General features: G+C 51.4%; 5 protein-coding genes across 5 annotated transcripts; 4 read left to right on the forward strand and 1 right to left on the reverse strand.

The window, feature by feature from the left end:
- Positions 1–684: 684 nt before the first annotated feature.
- On the forward strand, positions 685–1509 carry CkaCkLH20_13320 (dephospho- kinase; the record flags this gene model as incomplete). Its single annotated transcript, XM_038896030.1, has 1 exon — positions 685–1509. The coding sequence occupies one exon, from the start codon at positions 685–687 to the stop codon at positions 1507–1509; it is 825 nt and encodes a 274-aa protein (XP_038738663.1).
- A 1558-nt stretch (positions 1510–3067) lies between these two features.
- CkaCkLH20_13321 (microsomal signal peptidase 12 kDa subunit) lies at positions 3068–3534 on the forward strand (the record flags this gene model as incomplete). The annotated part of the gene is made up of 3 exons (XM_038896031.1): positions 3068–3118; positions 3199–3258; positions 3346–3534. 3 exons carry the CDS (start codon positions 3068–3070, stop codon positions 3532–3534), a joined length of 300 nt encoding a protein of 99 aa, XP_038738664.1.
- Positions 3535–3754: 220 nt separating this feature from the next.
- Positions 3755–4269, reverse strand: CkaCkLH20_13322 (E3 ubiquitin-protein ligase RBX1; the record flags this gene model as incomplete). The annotated part of the gene is made up of 4 exons (XM_038896032.1): positions 3755–3853; positions 3909–3979; positions 4032–4110; positions 4162–4269. The coding sequence occupies 4 exons, from the start codon at positions 4267–4269 to the stop codon at positions 3755–3757; spliced, it is 357 nt and encodes a 118-aa protein (XP_038738665.1).
- Positions 4270–6495: 2226 nt separating this feature from the next.
- Positions 6496–7632, forward strand: CkaCkLH20_13323 (uncharacterized protein; the record flags this gene model as incomplete). The annotated part of the gene is made up of 1 exon (XM_038896033.1): positions 6496–7632. One exon carries the CDS (start codon positions 6496–6498, stop codon positions 7630–7632), a length of 1137 nt encoding a protein of 378 aa, XP_038738666.1.
- A 2353-nt stretch (positions 7633–9985) lies between these two features.
- CkaCkLH20_13324 (ubiquitin interaction domain-containing protein) lies at positions 9986–12751 on the forward strand (the record flags this gene model as incomplete). The annotated part of the gene is made up of 7 exons (XM_038896034.1): positions 9986–10630; positions 10713–10819; positions 10872–10944; positions 10999–11167; positions 11366–11439; positions 11949–12139; positions 12310–12751. The coding sequence occupies 7 exons, from the start codon at positions 9986–9988 to the stop codon at positions 12749–12751; spliced, it is 1701 nt and encodes a 566-aa protein (XP_038738667.1).
- Positions 12752–16880: the final 4129 nt, after the last annotated feature.

The following is a 16880-nucleotide window of genomic DNA, read 5'->3' on the forward strand; positions in this document are numbered from 1 at the left end:
TATTATAAAAACTATTAATTAGAAATTTCTAGAGAAATTCTAAGAGAATTTTTCTATTTTTATTTTATAATTTAAAAGTACTTTTTTAATATTTTTCTTAGATTTATTTTTAATTTCTAATATATTTATAATTAAAAGTATTATTAATCTTATTATAGTTTATTAAAATAATAAAAGTAATTTTATTATATTAATATTCTAAGAAAATAGATAATATTACCTATATATCTATACGTTATCTAGGAGAGTAGGGCTATACCTAGCTATTTCAACCTATACTATTTACTAAGGATTCTTAACTAAAGGGGTTAAGAATTAGCTTTAAATAATATTAGATTTTTAAAATTAAGTACTAAGTTATTTCTAACTATAATATAATAATAATTAATAGTTAAAATATAAAATTATATATAATAGTATAGAATTAAATACTAACTACCTACTTTAACTTTTACTATTCTTATTTCCACTTATAGTAAGGGTACTCTAAGTAAGGTTGCATACTATCTTAGTACGTTAGCATTCCTTAACTTTAGCTTCTTTAAGAAGTAGCTTTCATTGCATTCACAGACACTCACAAACAACAAACCTAAGAAAATCAATCTCCACAAACCAGGAATCAAAATCCAGACAATACATACAGACAGATCGCCAAATACAGTCATCTGAGGCACAGCGCTCAAAATGCTCTTTATCGGTCTGACGGGCTCCATCGCGACGGGGAAATCCACGGTCTCCTCCGTCCTCTCCAAACCCCCGTACTCCATCCCGCTCATTGACGCCGATATCCTGGCCAGGCAAGTCGTTGAGCCCGGAACAAAAGGCTATGCCGCCATCGTGAAGTACTTCCTGCCGACCACCCCGGACCTTCTCGTTCCGGCCTCCGACACGATGCCTGAGAACGGGCCCGACGGCAAGGGACGACCGCTGGACCGGCCCGTCCTGGGTCGCCGCGTCTTCGGCGACTCGGACGAACGCAAGCGCGACCGTGCCGTCCTGAACGGCATCGTCCACCCTGCCGTCCGCGGAGCCATGTACCAGGCCATCTTCCGAGCATACATCCGCGGCCACTGGGCCGTCCTACTCGACGTGCCACTTCTGTTCGAGAGCGGTCTAGACCGCATATGCGGCACCGTCTTCGTTGTCGCCGTCAAGGACCCGGAAGTGCAGATGCAGCGCCTCAGAGCCCGCGACCCTCACTTGTCACCTGAGGATGCCCAGAACCGCGTGCTCAGTCAGACGGACGTGAGACTCAAAGCGAGGAGGTGCGAGGCCAGGGGGCCGGGCAAGGGCGTCGTACTTTGGAACGACGGAACCAAGGAAGAGCTCAAGAGAGACATAGCGGAGGCGATTCGCCATGTACAGGCATCGAGCCCCGTGTGGTGGAACTGGTTGCTACTGGCTTGTCCCCCAGCAGCAGCGGCGGTCGGGGCGTGGCGTTTCTACCAGAACATTCGCATCAACAAGGCTTGGGCTGAGCAAGAGAGGATTGAAAAGGCCAAGCTGTAGGTGGGGAATCAACTCTGGCACAGGCCTTATGTGCTATACTCAAAATCCTCTCCAGTGTAGCATACCATGGCCAAGGCTGCCCCAGTGATGATGGGAGCACATCACGACGTCTACGCGGCTCCAGGAGTCATGACAACTGATTGACAATAAAAGCAGAGACGATCAGACGGCATACGATACGCAAGATAGAAAGTCAAAAGACTAAAGACCGTAACAAAGGTAACCAAGAGCAGTTTCGTATCTTGGAACATACCATGAGGTGATGATCGCCACATGCCCGAGAAAGGCTCCTCACAGCGACTATGTACGAGTTGGATGCGAAGTCTGTATCTGAGAATGGACCAGATGATACATAGCACATGCAGTATCAGATCCAGACTCCGAATGAGGAATCCCACAGTCACTAAAAAAGCGTTACCGGCGTACCACGTAGGAGATTGAAGCTCCGGCGCCGTTGGGCGCCCCCGATGCAAGTCCGCATCGCAGGGCAGGTCATCGATATCAAAAAACAAGCGCCACCCAAGAGTGATGGGCAGAGGTGATGGTCACCCGCATGACGCTATAAGTTCCCAGTTCGCGCTTGGCACGGCACGAAGAGCGAGTTGCCTTATTCCCATATCTCGCCTTCCCTTTCTTCTGAGCTCATCACGACTACGGGCTTGCGCGAGATTTATTTCAACAGATGTCCTGCGTTTATATACAGGAAGTTGAGAAGTTAATGCCCTACTAACTAATATTAGCGTACCTTAGAGAAAGCCTTAAGCTGATTTCTTAGCTATTATATATTCTATTGCCTATTAAGCTATAGTAAATAAAGTAATTAAATGCTATAAATATATATTTAGGTATATTAAGAGTAAATAATACTTATAAGTTAATTTAAAATTATAAGCTTAAAAGTTTAAGATTTAATTTATAATATTAATTAATTTTTTTATGTTTTATATAATATTACTATTAAATATATATATATATATATAGTTCTTTTATATTTTAAGTACTAACTTACTGCTTTATAATATTAAAAAGTAATAAAATATTTTATTAAATATTTTATAAAAATTAAATAGAAAGCTTTAGCTTTAACTTTAATATTTTATACTTAATATTATTTAAAATTTTAAAATTTTAATAATATATATTTTAATATATTATTTTATAATAATAAAATAGCTTAATACTTTATATTAAATTACTTACTCTACTTTAAAAGAAAAAGACTAATAACTACTTTATTACTACTTCTAGGTAGTAATAACGGCTGTGGCGCCTATGCTTTCCAAGTGCCCGTCTAAGTGCCCCTCAGAACTGGCGACCTGTTTCTAACCAGCCGTGTCCGGCACTTACCTCAATCAGCACTGTTGATCGCCTCAGAACACCTATCCATTAGATATTCGGACACACATCTACGGCCCGACAAGCTGCAACTATTGGCTGGCAAGCTGTTTGCGCGCAATTTATCACACAACTATCGACACTCGTTTCTGTCACGACACGACAAGGCGACCAGCTTCGCACCTTCTCGCTGCTTCGACTCGGTTTGGCAGCTGCTGTTGCAATGGCTGATCAGGTGCTCGATCAGGTGCGCGACCTGGCTGAAGGTCAAATTGTAAGTCACTCAACTCTCGAACGCACTGCGCATCCTCGACAACCTGGCGTCGTGCTTACAACGGTGGCTCGTCCGCACAGGACTTCGAAGGCCAGAAGCTGGCAGACCTCTTGGCCACCCTCGTTCTTTCGGCATCCGGAGTAAGTCCCTACCTATCTGCGAGTACCAGCGGATTCTTGAACCCCACCCTGAGATGTTCTGTTCGCTGACTGTTGTCGAATCGCCAGGCTCTCGCCTTCGTTATCGGCTTTTTCCTCCAAGACATCAAGATGGCTGTCTACGTTGGCCTGGCAGGAACCGCCTTCACGTTTCTCCTCGTCGTACCGCCTTGGCCCTTCTACAAACAGCACCCCGTCAAGTGGTTGGAAACTGGATCTGGATCACGTAATGTCACTACAATAGAGAAGTCAGGATGAGTGGTGTAATAGTAATAAGGCCAAGCGTTCATCATTTCAGTCCTATGGTATCGTCTCTGCTCATGTGCCTATCCTTTGGCCCAGCCAGGCTTATTTGTGAACCCAGTGTTGGGCAAACCCTCCGGCTTGTTCGGGGTACCAACCACTTGATTGCATCGAAGCGTTCCCGCGTGGCACCGAAACCCGATGAGAATATTCTTCGTCCATGATGTCATCCCGTTTACCGGCCGTACTTCTGGAATTCCCAGTCACGATTGTCCAACGGGCAGACCTGTCGAGCCTTGAGCCAACGTGAGATGCAGTGGAAATGGAAAGCGTGCTGGAGAAACCGTGTCAGCGCGTGCATGCTTAATGAATATGGGATAGGGACATACGTTGCAGATTCCCCAAGCAACGGTGCACTCCTCACTAGTAGCAGACGCTTGATTGGCTTGGCACTCGATGCCTACAGACGGTCAGGAATCCAAGCGCCAGAAGAGTTCCATGGTGTAACCTACAGAGGTCCATGATGTGGTTTCGGCAAATAGCACAGTTATCAACAACGATATCCCAGGCCCAGAGAGCGACGGCATTCCACTAGAGGTACGTGTAAGCTTGCGACGGGCCGGTATAGTTCAGAGCAGTCACCTTCTTGACCTCAAAGCGCTTCTTGCCATCGGCGGCCTTGGTCTCGCCATCGACCCCCTTCTTCACCACGGTGGTTCCGGGGGCGTCCGTCATATCCACATCGGCCATGGTGGGCAGCTAGATCGATCGGCGGGGATGGAAGACGGTAACGAAAGAGCGCTGTTGACGGAAGTACGACTGTCGACGGTTGGTGAGGGAAACACTGCGGTGTGGACGATGGCGATCTTTATAGTGTTGATACCGTTGCGGTGCTTGGTCTGATTGCGCTGGTGCAGTGGTCAGCATCAACCTGATCAGTGGTCAAAGACGGGAGAGAGAGAGAGGTGAGGTGGTGGGAATCGGTTTGCCAGCCTCGGGCCTTCAAGGTATGCGGGCGGGCAGAATTCCGCAGGGAAAGAGCTGGATCCTGTAGCTGCAGGTCCAAGGCAGTCGAGACTCACCGCTTGCTAGAAGTTTGGACACACCATGTGTTGAGGTTGTTTCGTAAATAGGTAAGGTACCAAGGTGATTTGGTGGTTCCAATACCTGGAGTTGGTGGTGATGCACACAGTAGAGGCGAGGCTGTCATTCATCGCTGACGGAAGCAAAGTGAGCCATGGAAGCCGGTTTCGTGGGGGAGCCCCTCAGCGGGAGGGACAACCAGGCGCAGGCCATGATTGGATACCTCTTACTCCGGAAGGTGCTGCCTGCCCAGGTGCCTACCATAGGTACCTTACCAGGAGGCACTACGGCATATACTCATACTGCGGTATGTACATAAGGCAGATACCGCTTTAAAGGGATTCAGGTTGGTCACCTCTAAGCACTTCCACCGTACCTACCTCACGGATTGCTCAACTTGCCGCAAATTCTGGGTAAATCGGTTCTGAAGTGTAGTTTATTTAAGTCATCCGGGATCTACCACACGTCACCAATTTACTAAACGGCAGGTATTCCAATCGTTTTCAAGCTCGGCCGACCTCACTCAGAGCGGATTTTTCTAGCAACATTATCGGTCGCACAGATATGTCTTCTTCGTGTCATTGGATACGGCGGTATCTTGCACAAGTTTGGCATTAGCGGGATATAGTATAACCTCATCCGGAGCTACTATGTAGGTGCCAACCCCACCATCAGGACAAACGGTTGTCATTTCATATGGGTTTCCTGGCCCCGAATCTTGAAGGCGCCTCAGAGTCCCCATTCCCTTCGGATCAGTGACGCAGAGCACACTGATTTAGAACATCCCCCAGTGTCCCAGGGGATGTGACTCGCGTCCCCGGCAACGCAGCTCCTGATCCCCAAATTCGGTGACCAGAAACGGGGATGGTGAGGCAGAAACTGGGCTGGCTTGAGGCACCGTGGGTGACCTGAGGCTGGACGTAGTGGCTCAATAGTTAGAGATGATTGGTCGAGGGGGCTCCAGGTGGGGTCCACTTATCGGATAAGACGCTTCGGTTGGTACTTAGTATAGTACATACCTAGGTACCTTAGGCACCTACCATACCTGGAACCTACCAGTACATCAGTACATTACGCAGCCCGAGTACGGTGCCTTACCTCAGTGCCCATCTTACCTTGCTGTAAGGTATCTTACCTAAGGTGGGTAGGTACCGTAGGTAAGGTACCTTAGGTAGGTACCTGCTTATGGACCGCCCCCGCCAGGACCGGGAAATGCGGTCGCTGCCCTGAAGCTGTTGGGATGGCATGGCACTTACCCAAGGTTGCGTGACGGGGCCCAGCTGTTTTTGAAGTTCTATGGCAGCGCCAGTGGAGGGTTACTTACTTAAGCCCCTCTCCCCTCTTTCCGCCGCCCCGAGCTGCATCGCCCCCCGATTTCTGTTGCTGCAGCGTCATCCCACTCGACTCTTTCGCCCTTCACTGTTTGTACGGCACCATGAGCAGAGCATACTCACGCGCTTTTCCTCCATCAGACAGTGGCTTCTATATCTCCCTTTCTCTCAATCCCCCTCCTCAGACAGATCATCCTCCAGGCGCATGAAACCTCGACACCGAAACAGACCATCCGAAACTCCACTAGCGAAAAAAACGAGTATACCTACCTGTTTTACTTGGCTACCTCATCGTAAGGTGGTCTTCGCGTCGCCTCTCGACAGTCACAGTCACACTCACAGCATTGCGACCGACCGAGATCGATCGAACTTGCCTCGCCGTATTACAATATACCTTACCTACCGCACCTAGAGCAACTTCCTGCCGTCAACCGTTCATCATCTTGAGCGGCATACCATCGCATAATTACCCGGCTTCGCTCATTTATACTACACCTCTGAGTCGGTTCGGTCACATTTGATTCGCAGCGATACCTCATATAGCCCCCTTCCCGGCTCAACTATGCAAGAAACGACCAACCAAGCGAAGCCCACCCCCACCCGTCGCCGAGGTCGCGGTGGCGGCGGCGGCGGCGGCAAGCCAGCTGGGCAGAAGATGTACGCATCTGAGAACGACATGGCCAACGTCTCCAGTCTGGCCTATGATCAGTTTGGCCCTCACACTCCTCAGAAGTCTTACTCCGGTTCCCCTGACCCGCAGTCGGCCACGGGAAATCAGAACGGCTCCAAGCAGCGCTCTCGCAACAAGCCGCGAGCCAAGCACCCAAACCCTGCAGCTTCGCCGGACTACACCCGCCAGAACCGCCGTTCGACACCACAAACCATACCCGTGAATAACAAGCCGAGCTCTGCTACTGCCTTTGCTGGCGCAACCTTCCACGCCTCACCCGCCCCCTCCGCCTTGCCCATGCCCAGCTTCTACTCCAAGTCGATTCCCGAGTCTCCGGGAAACCCAGGAATTGGGGGCGAGGTTCGACAACAGCCTTCACCTCCCGCAACGGACCAAGAGGCAGCGACGCCCCAACACCCGTCTACTGCGCCCGTTGCCCGCGAGTCGCCTCTTGACGCCATCTTCAGGGCAGACAGGGCCGAGAAGGAGAAGGCCCGACGAGCAAGCTCTCTCCATGCGTCAGCTCGTCCTAATGGCCCAGTGTCGCCGCCGGTTCCTTCGCCAAGGGACAGCCCTTTCGCCGCGAAACCTCACAACACCCACCCGGGGCATCGTATGCCCTTCCATCGATCGTCAAGCGGCATCTCGTCAGCCGAACTCGACGGCTTCCCCTGCAAGCCCCTTGGTCCTGCATTTTCCACCCCGTACCAGGACCGCATTCGGGCTGCTCATCCAGCTCCCAACCAACCGTCTACTCCGAGGTCGGATAACTCTCCCTCCGAAGATCGCTCCGAGGCTTTGAAGAAGTACTTGTTCGGAGGCAAGGGCGTGGCAGCATCCCCCCAATCTACGCCTCCCGCGCTCTCGACTTCGCATGCTAACAACGGCATCTCGGGACGAAGGCCCCCTGTTGAAGAAGCTCGGCCCTCTTCTGACTTGCGTGCCATGGAGGACAATCTTCGACGCATTCTCAAACTTGATTCCCCTTTAGCAGCCGCCAAGTCGGGTGAACGTCCTTTGTATTCTTAATCGAACAGTTCCGTACGGGCCACATCCCGCCAACCGGCTCCCAACGCAGGAAGTCAGGTGCTCAGCGTTGTTTATGGTGCTAGGTTTTAGGAGAGATATAAGCTGGCATGATCAGCAGATAAGTTGCATGGAACAGGAGTACATGGGTTCTAGCTGATGATTGTGATTTTTGTTGTTGGGTGTCTTGGGGCTGCAGGATGCGGCAGGATTGGCAATGCTTCGCGTGCCGACGTCAGGAGTCTTCGACTAGATACCCGGAAGCGACAATGATGTTTTTTCTTCAGTTAGAACAATTTCGATTCCTCTCCATACACAGACACGAGTCAGAATGACGGGTCTTCTTCATCTGAAGTCATTTGTCACCATAGGCTTTCCTCGCCAGGTATTCACTTCTTCCGCGTAGCTCCTCGCCTTTGCTCAGGCGAATAAACTATGCCCTGCGCTAGAAGTATATCTCTGGAGAAGAGGTCTTCGGGCAAATGCGAAATCATCGAACTTGCAGCATTCCGTCCCAAAGTAGTAAGCTGCAGCCATACTAGTTAGTGCCGCCACAGGGTTCTTCTTCTTCTTCTTCTTTATTGCTAATGACTTTGTTCCTATCGATTTGATCCATGGTCTGGTTCCGTGAAGAGCTCCCTGAAGGTCGTTTTATAGTGACACTTGAAGCAATGTTTGTCCGTACGTATGACCGTGATATCAGTTTAGAAAGCTGCACCTCAGAGAATTTCCTTGGCCTAAGTTGCATTCTTTCCTAGAAATCCTACGGGTTTGTCTGCTAAAATGCAAAACATGATATGGCATACCTTAATGGATAGCTCGTTGCCAATTATATCACTAGCTTCCAACAGGAACCCCTAATTTGTACGGGGGATGATGCATGACCTCAGTCTGAAGTTTACCTGTAGAACCGGCGAAGATTGCAAAATGTGTCCATGGTGGGCAAGTTGGGCAATAACGTTTCTGAGGTTTATGTTGATTGGAAGAGAACTACACTGGCCGCTCAATTTATAGTTTCAAGGAACAATGCGATGAGCGGATATACCATTTTAGCAAAGTCTTTTCGAGGCAAGAAGACTTGCAGCGCTGGACGATATCAAGGAACATGCTCAACTTTTGGATGTCGTGCGTCAATTGTTCAACGAGCTTGCTCGGAAAACCGTATCGTACTCCAGAAGCCACCCACTCCCTTACTGGGCGAAACCTGGAGCTGAACATCCTCGGGCTCGTATCTGTACTTCGAGGAGAAGTTGGAAGTGTGCTTGAATATCTAGGCGAACGCTGGGCAGTAGTAAATATGTTGTTTTCTCAGTGGAACCGACCCTGGAGCCGTCCTGGACCCCGTTGTTCGTCCACGAAGCCCCGAACGTATCCTTGTCTAGGAGTGTAGAAGTTGTCTGGTCTCCAGTCACTGCTACGCTTTCCAAGGTTGTGACCTCGAATCTGTCTTGATGTTGTGCCAGAGTAGAAGCGCAGGATTACTACGAATTAGTCCAGCATATGAAAACGCCGGCGGGAGGAGAGTTCAGACTATCATGGCGCCGATGACTACGATGTGTTTCCTCCCTGGCGGTGCCATTCCGTCAAGTGTTTTAACGGCGTCTTCGACAGGGTTCTATGTCAACCCTACCGCCCTGGCGACGAACTGCAGTATCCCAGCATACGAAGGCTTGAATATCCGTCATAGTTTGAACGGAAAACGTGATGGGGGACCATTTAATTAGCAAGTTCAGCTGCGAGATTTTGAACCTTACGTGGCGCACATCGCTCTCCAGCCCTTGTGACTACTGTGGTCTGTCACTACGTCATTGACATGACGCAAAGTCTCGCACTCACGGTTTTTCATAAGAGCCAGCTTTTCTCAAATGCGAACAGAGCAGAGCACAAACCTCCAGGCAAGCTGGCAAAAGGTGGACGATATCGAAGAGATTCGCGACAACGACACCATCAATAGGGGCGACGCGACAGCAACCAAACGAGACTAATGAAACAATTGTTTAAGCCACATCCTCCAAGACGCGGAAAGTACATGAGTGAGTATTATCAGCAAGCGTTGCGAATGCTACGCCTTCGGTGAACCATAGCTGACAAGCCTTTCGCAGCAAATGTATCTAAACAGTACCATTCATCTATCACATGTATACATCAAAGCGCAAAATGAGGCGCGAATGCACGTGACATCGCGATACGCGGCTAATCACCGGCAAGTCCAACGCGTGGGCAACGTGACGGACGTCGCACAATTCTGAACTTGGCTTTTTGCATTCGCTGCCTGCACCCCAGACGCATTGAAATTTTACCGGAAATCATCACGACTGGCGAGTGGTCACCGATTGCATCGCCGTGAATCAACGTACTGAAGTTCGAGCCTGAGAAACCACCCTCTGGCACTGGGGTCATGAACATGAGCTCCAACAAGGATCAACATCGTTCGGCATCGCCAGATGTCGAGGGCGATCCGGATCTCGCCCTCGCGATCGCTCTTTCCTTACAAGAAGAAAACATTACCGGTGATGCAGCAGTTGAGTCTTCTCCAGTTGCCGCGAAGGACAACATTGGCAAGTCCGCATCTGCTGGCGCCGCCTTTGGCTACTTAGCCCTCGACAGGAAGACTATGGAGGAAGAACGTCTCGCAAGATTGAAGAAACGTTCTGCCGCGCAAGCTGGTCTCAACGAGAAGCCTCAAAATCCGAAGCTCCGACGTTCTGAAGACGATATCCTGGGAGTGAGCGACATCAACGGACCCGGGCCATCTAAGACGCCTAACCAAATAAGAGAAACCGCCAAACTGCCATTTTCCAAAGGGGCATTCAAGAGGACATGGGCATACGGCTACCCGAGAACAGGCGAAGATATCAAGATCGAAGAGATTCTGCAGAAGGACAAATTGCAGCTGGCTGTTCTTTCGTCTTTCCAGTGGGACGAGGAATGGCTCCTGTCGAAGATGGACTGCGCTCGCACCAAAATGATACTGGTCGCCTATGCTGCGAATGATGCGGAGGTAAGAGCAAAGACTTCTATGAAATCACGACTGGCATTCCCTGGTCCTCACAAAGACGTGTTGGCTGATCCCGACCCAATAGAAAGCAGTAATTCGCTCAAACGCTCCTTCTGGGCTGATAAGATTTTGCTTCCCGCCCATGCACGGCGGTTATATGCACTCCAAGTTGCAGATCTTGAAGTTTGAAGGGTAAGGCGATCCCCATCCTTCAAAATACTGCCACCTGCTAATTAAACTCCAGTCACCTTCGTATTGTGATCCCCTCCGGCAATCTGGTTCCCTACGATTGGGGAGAGACGGGTGTTCTGGAGAATGTCTGTTGTCCCGAATTGGTCACGATCCCCGCACAGTCTAGCTGACGTTCACAGATGGTGTTTCTCATCGACTTGCCCCGGCTCGACGATGCGGAGAAGATTGCTGGTACTACGGAGACATTATTCGGAAACGAACTTCGACGTTTCCTGCAGGCTCTTGGTCTGGACGAAAAGCTCGTCAAGAGTCTGGACAACTACGACTTCTCCGAGACGAACCGGTATGGTTTCGTTCATACGATGCAAGTTCAAACTACTACCCTGATCAATTCGACATGGACATGACAGCTAACATGTATCTTCAGTTCCGGCAGCCATGCAAATGACTCTTGGCGACATACAGGCTAGTCTGCCCGCCATACCTCGAGACGCAAGGACGTTGTGTTCGTGGCGAGTCAAAACAAGAACTGACGGTTATGACTAGGCTACTGCGGGCTGGGAAGCACTGTTCGCAGCTTGGGATTAGCAACCGAAGATCCCGTGGACGTTGACTACGTGGTATGTACGCGGTTTGCTGGCTGAGCAGTTTGCCCAGGTCTTGGCAAGCAATATGACAAGGGGCCTCTGCTAAGCAATTTGTCATCAGGCCTCTTCGCTGGGATCGTTGAACCACAGCTATTTGACGGCTATTTACAATGCCTGTCAAGGTACGTGCGGTTGCACTCAAGCCTCCCGATGTTTGACAGGGTGATCAACATGCTGACGTTCAGTTGCCCCATTGAAGGCGACTCGGGCATGAAAGAATACGAAGCCAGGCAGTCTAAATCAACGAAAAGCAAGGTGGCACGGGCAGGCCTTTCCGGTTCTAGGCCAGTGGCACTTGAGCCAGCCGATTTGCAGAAGCATCTCCGCATTTATTTCCCGACCGAAAAGACCGTGTCGAGCAGCCGAGGGGGTAGATCTGTAAGTTATGTGTTCCGGCCGGGATCGCCGCTGCGCCGGTCGATCCTGGTGCCCAAACGCACCAATTTTTTCTCTCTGATTGCTCATTTCGCGTCGCAACACAGGCTGCCGGCACAATCTGCATACAAGAGAAATGGTGGAATTCCTCGACCTTCCCGCGAGAATTACTGCGAGATTGCCAGGGCGCCCGAAAAGGTCTCCTTCTGCACAGCAAAGTCATTTTCGTCCGTGATCGAGGACGCGACGGTGCAGTCTGGGCCTATATGGGAAGTGCAAACTTGTCGGAGAGTGCATGGTAAGTCATTAAGAAACTATGACGACGGGTGACCCCGAGGGCGTCGTCGTACAGCAAGGAGAGGGAGTGGGAAGGGGGGGGGGGGGCGGCCGGCAGGTCAGCATGCGTCTAAGGACTGCGTGACGAAACGGCATAGATCGACCATAAGGCTGACTTAAATTGGGTTCTAGGGGCCGGTTAGTGAAGGACCGGGACGCGGGAACGGCCAAGCTCAGTTGTCGCAACTGGGAATGCGGCGTGTTGGTCGCGGTGGGCAAGGCGGCGGGCACGGCGGATTCTTGGGCACGGCGGGGAACCGACCAAGGTGCACAGGCAAAGGTGCAGAGCCAGACGCAGGGCCATACGCAGACGCAGGCGCAGGCGCAGACGCAGACACACGAGGGGCGTGACCAGGAGCAGAAGGAGAAACAACAGGGCGAGGCATCAAATGAGGAGAAGCTGCAGTACCAGCGGCGGCATCGGCATCAGCATCAAGATGAGCAGGACGAATCAGCGGGCCTCGATGAAGCGTTTGGGACGACGATTCCCATTCCGATGAAGGTGCCGGCGGGACGCTACGCGCCAGATCAGTCGGCAGCCAGCCGGCCTTGGTTTTTCATGAAGGCCGATTGATCAGGGATAGAAACGGGGACGCGGACGAGGATGAGGCTTGAGGGAGGGGGTGTGATTCAGCTGAGACACCCCTAGAAAATCGGCAGCGGCAGCAGAGAAGATGCACGACCGAGGCGGGAGAGGGGATAAATTGAGTGAAGAAGGAAGGGTATTACGACGTAGTAAAAGGGGAGTAAACAAGTGAAGCACGGACATGGATCTTCACGGATGGTACCTATGGCGTCGTCTCAATCTGAAGGAGGGTCCCGGGTCGGCCGGGCTAATTAGCCCTCCGATTGTGGTGCCGAGTTGGACCTGGACCGTACGCATCCGAGAGGGGTTGCGGCGTTGTGAGGGTCGGTTTAACGTCTAGTAACTGAGTTGTCGGGTTGAATCCTTTTGTGGGTAGGAAATGAGAATGAAAATGGAACTGGAACTGGATGAATCGTTGCACGCATCAGTGGCAGCCGTTGGAGGGGACCGAAAGGAGGGCCACTGATGCTGGAGCGTTCGTGGTCTATCCGTACGAAGACTCAAGGCAGCAGACCATGGCGTGCCGTTCTTTGCTCTGCCGACCTGGGTTCGCGAGATGGAATGTCCAAGTGCGTGCGACACGCACATTTGAGTATCCCACGATACCGAAGGCGCGACGGCGACGGCCCACATGCCGGTCGAATCCGGTGGATTGGGTATGGGTAGTATTGAACAGGGCATGCCGCGTGCCTGGGTACAGGGTACGTACGACTACGCCGCACTTCACAATATCCCGTATATACCTATGCTGTAAGCCAGGTCGTGAGTGTACAGTATACTGCGAAGTGAAAGTGGTCCAGATGGAGACTAACCAGGGGCAGTCAATATGGGAACAATGCCGATGTGCGTAGGGGTGGTGGACGGGATGATGGGAAAGTGGCCGGTTGATTGATTAGCATTGGATGGCACCCAGGGCTCAGGGGGGGATGTAACGGCCGTTGTGACAGCGGATACGCAGTGGGTGACGATGGATTTTGAATCCCGCGCGTCGACTGCTCAGTACTTCGTGATGAAAGATTCGTTGATGATGATGATGATAATGATGATGATGATGACAATGAGTGCCGGGTGTGTGCGGGTGCTCCGTAGACGGCAAAATGAACGACTTGTGCTCGTGCTTGAGCTTAAGCTTGAGCCAAGGCTGTTGGTCAAGCGTGATGGTCTCACGACAGGCCTTTTCGGACGCTAGTTTTTCGTGTGAAGAGTATTCTTGGCCGTGTTGTAATTTGTGTGTGTGTATGTGTGTGTGTGTTCGAATGGTGACATTGGCGCCTGGCTTGGTGTGCAGTCTGATCCCGTAAGTCGACTTCTGGTGATGGCGGCGTGGTGCAGTGTAATAGTAATAGTGTAATAAAGATACACCACAACCGTTTGGAAGCTTGGCAGGTTGGGGTCCTGGTCGAGTTGGGCCGCTAGTGCGAACTCCAGATTGTGAGATCGCAGGTTTGGTTTCTTTTTCCGTGGGGTCTTCTTCATCATCAACCGGGCTCCCAGTGGCTAGATTTAGACCCCTGAGGCTGGGTCCAGAACGATAGAAGCAGTGTACATAGTACACCAGAACCGACCAGAATGGCAAAAGGACGTCGTGACATGGGGCGTGGTGAATGGATCACCAGGGGTCAAAATCATCGAGTTGGAATGGGATGGGTAGAAGTAGCATTATGGGATCCTGATCTGCGGTGAGGGACTAAGACCGAGACCAAGACCAAGAACAATAGCAAGAACGAAACCAAAAAAAAAAAAAGAACCCAAGGGAGTGAGCGGAGCGTACTATGTATCCGTATCTGTAGTACCTACCTACTGTAGTACTCGTAGACGATGCAGCACGAATACCTTATGGAGTACTCTGCCCTGTATTTTTCTTTATTTCTTTTTTATGCCGCCATTTTGGATGGATCCGGTGTGGATGACACGGATCCTTGCCGCCTTTGGTTTCGCTAGCTTGAGGCTGTGAATCTTTGATGGACGGTCAGTGGGTTTCGAGGTGGAGTTGCATCACCTTTCCCCCCTCTCCTCGCTAGGATTTCGATCATGGAGCGATTGATAGGCAAGCAGGATGATCGGTTGGGTACCGACACATGAAGTGATGAGAATGAGCAAGGGCGGTGCCATGACCATGGCGGGAAAAGAGGGAAAAAAAAGGGTATGTTGCGTTGCCTTGACTGAAGCCAAGTCTGATTGGAGTTGAAGATAGATGACTTTGGAGGCGCTGATCAAGAGCCAACTTCTGCATCTGGGATCCAAATGCGGATCTGTCAAGACCGCACTGCCGTCCATGCTATGCAGTTACAACCAAGGTCGGTCGGTATCTGCACTTTGTTAGCGTGTTAGTTGTGGTGGCTGAACCTCGACCGTTAAGTTAAGCCCGTTGATTATTATTAGTAGGAGTGTGTTCTCTGTCTGTCTCCAACTCTTGGCGACGCAGTGGGGCCGGACATGCAAATATCTTGTCCGCCCGGGCAGATGACAATTCTGCGCGATAATACGGAGCCCGTACTAGTAGTTAGTGTACTACATACATCGATTACTTGTTAGTGTCCTCGTTTCGTCAACGGAGACGGGCACTTTTGTCGGGCATCTAATTACATGCACCCCGCCAACTACCACGCGGCAATTTCTGTGCAACAGCCTCCCCAGCAAGGGCTATGCTTAGGCTGATGCTCTTTCTCTTCTTCTGTCTTGCGAAAAGTCCCCCGTCAAGTGCCTAAGGTACCGTAAAGTGAGGCTTCAATAGCAAATCCTAAATGGTGCCTTGTTACTTGGGTCAGATGAGAGCTGCGCCGGGATCGACATTGAGGCTGTCAACTTGCATGCACTTCGTTGGAAGCCGCAATGGCCGGCAACGGCGGGTTCGGGCCCGGGGGAGTGGTTGAGTTCTGATTCTCGACCAGGGCATCAACGACAGCCGGGACACCGCAATGCCTACCTTAGACGACTAGGCTAGGGCGGGGGCTGGCCGCTCTCGAGTTCAACTTCAACGACAGGCCAAGACCGGCCAGAGTCCAGAACATGCCTGTGAGCCGTGAGCCGTGTTGATGTGTTGGTATCGCATCCCTTTATTGTTCACTAATCTTCTCTGCCTCGACCAGACCCAACCCACTTACTTGCTCCATACCACACGCACCGCAACGACACAGCACGGGCAAAGGTAGTTGGACGCAGCTGGCCAGCCGGAAGACCTGCGCTAGGATCCAAGCCAACCTGATCTTCGCCTGCAGCTCTGAGCTTGGCCATCCAGCGGTGGATCAAAGTGTATGTAGAAAACTTGCCGGGGAGCGATGGCGGGGAGATAGATAGGTACGAATAGGGGAGCACCAAAGTCAATTCAGCTGGCGTACGGATAGGTTACGGATATGGACGCTTATGACGCTGACCGACGACGAAGACGACGACGCGATGCGGTGTGGCGCTCTCACCAATACGTCGTAGTCGCATTAGTAGTATGAGGACGGATGATCGTACCACTTCCATGTCTGTAGCGGCTCCAAATGCCCCAAGGAGAAGGCGGGCAACAAGTAAGCCGCCAGAGGGTGAGTGGCTTGGTTTCTTGGCATGGTAAACTTGCTCTTCTTCTTCTTCTTCTTCTTCTTCTTCACCATGACCTCCCGTCCCGTCTAGTCATTCAAATCACGACGTCTTGTCACGGCGTCGCACTTGGCTTGGCTTGGCTTGGCTTCACCGCGCCGCGCCGCCCCGTACAGAACTCATCTTGTCGGCACTCGCGGCATCGGCATCATCTTTAGGAGGGCGCCAAGAATCTTCTCGTCCGGAGCGAGTGACAAGATTGGAGATGGAGAGTATGTAATGCGCCTCCGCGGGGGCCAAGCCTCCAAGGGAAGGAGGCACGGGGGCTTGGCGGTCATTCGGCGCCGGCGGGTGTACCGGCAGCGGCCATCCGGCAGACCGGCGGGCAGACAATGCAGTCCGTCCGGGAATGTGGAGGGGCTGAGGCGGACGGCAACAAACAGCAAGGGCTTGGAGGGGCTTGAAGGGGCTTGAAGGGGATACATAGGTACGGATACTACACAACTGCACACTCAGATGAGCGGCGGGGGTCTGACAGCTTGTTGCTCCTTTCCGGGGGGGGGGGGGGGGCCACAGCCAAAGCAAATATTAA

This window comes from Colletotrichum karsti (assembly GCF_011947395.1).
Source record: "Colletotrichum karsti strain CkLH20 chromosome Unknown Scaffold93, whole genome shotgun sequence".
Classification (NCBI taxonomy): domain Eukaryota; kingdom Fungi; phylum Ascomycota; class Sordariomycetes; order Glomerellales; family Glomerellaceae; genus Colletotrichum; species Colletotrichum karsti.